The sequence below is a fragment of the Triticum aestivum genome, chromosome 4B (genome assembly GCF_018294505.1).
Source record: "Triticum aestivum cultivar Chinese Spring chromosome 4B, IWGSC CS RefSeq v2.1, whole genome shotgun sequence".
In the NCBI taxonomy this organism is placed as follows: domain Eukaryota; kingdom Viridiplantae; phylum Streptophyta; class Magnoliopsida; order Poales; family Poaceae; genus Triticum; species Triticum aestivum.
Genome location: NC_057804.1, coordinates 607,549,548 through 607,555,113, shown reverse-complemented (window position 1 = coordinate 607,555,113; position 5,566 = coordinate 607,549,548). Strand labels below are relative to the sequence as shown.

Sequence of the window (5,566 nt, the reverse complement as noted above, 5' to 3'; positions counted from 1 at the left end):
GACAGCACAGTGAAAACATGCAAGAAGATTCAACCATTTGCAGAAAGATGAGAGGTGTATCAAGGTTCAACAAGGTTTAGAACTCTATGCTTTTCGGGATTAACTGAACAAATATCCCCATAACTGCCTACAGATTGTTGGCTAAATGAACACCGATGCCGAGCTGGGAAAAAATAGTTGATGAGCATATGCATGTGGAAACTTATGGAGCAAAGTTTGTTTGGAGACTTGTATGAGATGCCGAGCTGGGGGAAAAAATAGTTGGTGATCATATGCATGTGGAAACTTATGGAGCAAAGTGAGTTTGGAGACTTATATGAGCGAGTCTAAACCCGAGACAGCCAATGCACAATAGGCATAACCATCCTCTAAATACAAGTCTACACCCAACAAAAAAAATTACAAACACCTATAGACGCATCAGCTACATGGATATTACGATACAGATGACTCAGCACACACTTTCAAATTTCCAGCAGCTAGCCAGATTTGCAAAATTTTGGCCCCCGTCCCAAGGGCCTATGACTCCTTACATCTATACCGTGCCACTTGGTGCACAGCCTGTATGTATCTTGTCTTTAGCAACAATCGACAAATATATGACTGCAGGAGCCACACGCAAAATCATATTGTGTCCCGTAGGCTTCGTATTTGCTTCATGATACAAGATGCACCCTTTTGCCCTCCAGATTAAATTTCTTGCTTCCCTGGAGCTGGAAAATTCGACAAGAAAAGTGAATCAGATGTAAGCAACGGCAACAAAAGCTTAGATGAGAATAGTGGTACTTCCAAATGGATTTGCATGAGCAAGACAAGCTTAATCTACATGTATCAATAGGGCCTGCCAAACGACAATTTGAAGCGTTATATACCTTCCTCTTCAAGAATGATAGAGCTTCACGTCTACAGGAGAAGTCGGACAAAATAGTTGATTGTTCTTCAACAGCTTCCTTGAGCTCCTTCAATTTCATGGACTGAGATGGAGCCTGCAAAGAGTAACAAATAATGAACATCATGTGTTCAACAGCTTCCATAAGCTTCAGTGCCTCACAGAAAGAAGAAATGAGATTATACCTGACGAAGAATTTTTTTGCAAAGCTTCTTGAACTTGGTTTTAGGTTTAGCATCCACACAAACTTCTTTTATGGTTTTCACATGTACTTCATTTACTTTAGCATCACTGGCAGATACTTCCTCGTCTTCATCTTCTTCCACTTCTGATAATTCAGACTGGGTTGAATTTTCCTCATCACTATCACCAAGAGAGGTTTTGTTCCCCTTCCAACGCTGGCCACCAACTTTCATCGGCAGGTCCTTGATGCCAAGACCCTGCTTTCCAGATGTAGCTTTGTCCTGCAGAGAGATCATTTGTAAATAATGGATATATTGGGAATTGAGGTACAAATGCTGGCCACACCCGCTGGTTATATACCACAGGTCGTGCTTTGAGAATCGGCTATTATGTGTCTGTACTATGCATCATTATAAAGCATGTGATACCCATGTATAGCTTCTACAAATATATTTCACTGTATGTTAGGTAGGCATGCAAATTTGGAACCTTGAGGGTACCCTCGGACCCTCTTTAGTTCAACAAAATGAGCTCAATTTTCAGAATTCACTTCATTTCTGAAACTTTAGTTCATTTGGTGGCAGTAAGTAGGGTCGGAGGGTACCCTAAAGGTTGCAAATTTGCACCTCTAATGTTAGGCGTTGAAAATGAAATTAATGATTGAGTGGCAGTTGAATCTAGGCCTCATTGACCTTTGATTTGGACATTTAGACAATGTAGGATCGACTTTCTTAAGGTGTGAAATGAAATGTCATAAAATGAACATGACGACTACGTGAATCTTAAAGCATGAACCACCGTTACATGTAGGGCGGTATAGCACACCAGGGGCAGCCAGGGAATTATATCAGTTTGTATGACATTAGATCAGACAAACTGCATAACCATGCAAAATTTCATCCACAGAAATTCACTGCTTCAAGTGAGAATGTATGAATGTAATCTCAGCCAAATGAAATTAATTGGCAAACAAGGTACTTAGATGCAGTTGACAAGCTTCCAGAATCATCAGCATTGACAAGATACCAACAAGGGGCGGTACTTAACCTTTCAAGGTCAATTTTAGAAACAACAGAGCTGACAGTAAGACATCAGGGAACCTTATGGGTCGTGCATACTAACCTGAACAAGGTTGTACAGATTTTCTTGATCATCTTCCCCAAACATCTGACGGACATTAGAAATATCTTTTTTATTCTTGCGAGATTTTGCTCCTAAAAAGCCTCCTGATACATATCCAAACTTGTGGCCCCACCAGTTCACATCTTCAGCTTGGGATACTGAATCAACATTAAGTTCACACTGAAAGTTACTAAAACCTCGATGAAGTTCTTATAGCACATTTTCAGAACAGTTCAGCAACAAGAAATGAACAATAGCACACTAATTTAAATTCAATAAAAATGTGCTTTTTTGGTTAAGCAGCAGAATAGAAGGACAGTCGCTGGCACATAGACTTCCTTTCTAACCAAGTTCATCAACAGTATAATCAGCAAATCTCACAACAGTAAGCAGATAATTAACTTATATGCAGTGCACACACCAATCTAAAAAAATTGGAGTATTTTGCAGTTGTTCTAAGTATAGCAGTAGAAACCTAACGACCAGACTTCTATATAATTTGAAAACATGCAAAATTATCGATAACCAGAGCCAAACTAGCAAGCATTCTGGAAACTTTAGAGTTTAATCAAATACACACCCTTTAATTCTAACTTCCAATTTTCAAGCACCTCTGCAAAAATAAATTATAGGGCGATAGCTAATGCAATGCACTGCAATCATGTCCAGGAAAAAATAGTTAAAGGACATCTGCAGATGAGTTGCCAACCTGCACCCTTGCCGATGGTGATATCAGGCTCTTCCATACATGATGGTTGAACTTCCTGATCCACCTTGCAATCATTTTCCTTCTTCCGAACCTGTTCCAACACAATGTCTCAAACTTATAAGATATTACAGGTTAAACACATGGTACACACTCTGAAGGAGGAAACAAATGTTCATCGACACTAACTAGATTGCCTGACAGAATCAACATGCAAGAAAAGAGTCACTCACAAGTATGCCTTCAAGATCAACTGCTGAATAACCCCTCACACTTTTCCCCCTCTCCCTTTTCTTGTATCTGTAAGAAATAATGGTGTGATGACAAGAAAATATTAATCAAAGGACCGAAATTAGGGGCAAACCAACCTTCCTTGAGGCCGGGTAACTTTAGCGACTTCATCTTTTGCAGGTTTATCTTTCTTGGGTGTACTGTCAGGTGAACTGCTTACATCCTCAATTTCTGTAGAAACAATTAACAACATTAAACAATAACTAACAAAATAGACTATAAAAAAAGAACATACATGCAGACTTTTCATGCTACCTTTAACAGGAGTTGTAGATTGCTGTCAGCGCAGAGAGGGGCCATTACCAAATGACAAGAAAAAGATAAAAGGACATGATCAGACACTTAAATCTTAATTCATTCATACAAGGAGCAAAGAAAATAATCACTACATGCCATACCACTTTCAGTTTCTTTAGTATATCATCAAACTGGGTGGTATCATACGCCCATTTGTTCTGAGGATTGTCCACACCAACACCTGCGTAGGAGAACAGACTCGGATTTCAGCGACCCCACCCGTGGCCAATCAGACAAATATGCTTCTTTACTCAACAAATGCTCAAATCGAGCAGTATTTCTACAAAGAGCTAAGCATACCTAGTGTGTCCTGCTTTTGTTTCACTCTGACATGCCCCTTTATACCCTGCTTGTCTTTCCCGAGGCCTTCACCTTCTTCCCATCCCTACCACACAAGAAGAAGAAAACTAGTCATGGAGAGATCAGTAAAATATACCATTTCTAAATCAACGCGCAGTCACTATCAGTACAATTTGACAAACGTATCTGATTAGGGAGAAATTACATAAATGCCAAACGCCAATTTATCCATACCCCTCACACAGGTTTGCTAAAAAATCTCACAAATTTAGATAAATCATACTCTATGTGCAGTTGCAGCACATTGAGATAGCATAAATTTTAGCTTCTCTCTATGAGTAGACACATTCGCTATATTTGCAACTTTGAATATAGCAATCCTAAGACAATATGTTAAGTTTGGGCCTGTCACATCTAAGTGACTCGACCAAACATAAAAAGTAGAAGAAAAAAGAAAAATACATGCATGAATCTTCGCAAAAAATCAATGGAATAGGGTTTAGCACATCTAGATGTGCTTTAGCAAAAACGCGTAAGTTTCTATCTCTGTAACATTAACGAAAGTAGCTAGCTACACGAACAGACTGACCAATAGCAACTCCTGGAAAATTTAACTGTAAACTAGCCTACATATAAGCAACTCAAATGAATTGCTGAATGGTAAGGTGCTCTATGTAGTCTACCTTACCAACTCGAGTCCAGGCGTAACAAACATTCATAATTTGCACATTTTCTAATCGTAAATTTCCCCGAGGAGGTGATCGGGTGAGGGACCGCGTACGTACCATTTGCTTCATGAGGCGGAAGGCGGCGGACTGGCGCGCGATCCCGACGTAGCACGTGGGTGCCTCCGGCGCGGCCATGGCGCCTGGGCTGCGCTGCGCGGGTTCGTCGCGGCGCTCGCCGCCGCCGGTACGGTTGGGGATTGGGGGTGGAGTTGCCCGGACAGAGGAGAGAGAGAGAGGAAACCCTAAGAATGCGCGATGGAGGGGTTTTGAGCCGGTGTCTCTTCCCTCGAGATTCGCGCTCCGGGGTTGGTGGGGCTTGACCGTCGGCCCGTCGTCTGACGGGCCTACTGGGCCTGCCTCCGTGACCCATCCAGACTGTCTTGGGCTTAGATCCGTACAGAAGTGAAAGTTTCTTATTTTGAGAAGCGTATTGGAGCACACGTATGCTACAAATAAGTTCATTACTCTTTGGAGACATCAAAGTGGCTGTAGTTTAGTGGTGAGAATTCCACGTTGTGGCCGTGGAGACCTGGGCTCGAATCCCAGCAGCCACACTTCCCTTTTTTGTTTTCTTTGCTGAAATTTGTGCATGTTTGGCTATCTCCTTCAGAGATAACAGCAGTGTACATGGATGGGTTTTCTTGCACGTCAACCTGGGACGATCATGCACATTCTTGGTCAGAAGTCAGACTTAATCCAACTTGCAGAAAAAAAAAGGAAGAAGTCAGACTTACTCCAGTGATCGTTCACTGTCACCAGCAGCCACACTTCCCTTTTTTGTTTTTTGTTTTTTTGCTGAAATTTGTGCATGTTCAAAGGGTGATTTATCTGCCTATCTCCTTCAGATAACAGCAGTGTACATGGATGGATTTTCTTGCACGTCAACCTGTCTATCAGATGGGACGATCACGCACATTCTTGGTCAGAAGTCAGACTTAATCCAACTTGCAGAAAAAAAAGGAAGAAGTCAGACTTACTCCAGTGATCGTTCACTGTCACCAGCTACACATTCTTTGACCTGTGCATCCAGGCAGCTGGAATCCGCATGCA

General features: G+C 41.5%; 1 protein-coding gene and 1 non-coding gene across 2 annotated transcripts; one reads left to right on the top strand and one right to left on the bottom strand.

Annotated features, from left to right (window-relative positions):
- Window positions 1–289: 289 nt before the first annotated feature.
- Window positions 290–4,789, bottom strand: LOC123093535 (G-patch domain-containing protein 1). The gene is made up of 11 exons (XM_044515519.1): window positions 4,574–4,789; window positions 3,789–3,873; window positions 3,590–3,669; window positions 3,447–3,468; window positions 3,269–3,362; window positions 3,134–3,200; window positions 2,904–2,994; window positions 2,195–2,352; window positions 1,075–1,353; window positions 873–986; window positions 290–713 (listed from the first exon to the last, which is right to left on the bottom strand). The coding sequence occupies exons 1-11, from the start codon at window positions 4,649–4,651 to the stop codon at window positions 657–659; spliced, it is 1,125 nt and encodes a 374-aa protein (XP_044371454.1). The 5' UTR covers window positions 4,652–4,789; the 3' UTR covers window positions 290–656.
- A 209-nt stretch (window positions 4,790–4,998) lies between these two features.
- Window positions 4,999–5,070, top strand: TRNAH-GUG (transfer RNA histidin (anticodon GUG)). The gene has a single exon. It is a non-coding gene; the product is annotated as a tRNA-His (tRNA).
- Window positions 5,071–5,566: the final 496 nt, after the last annotated feature.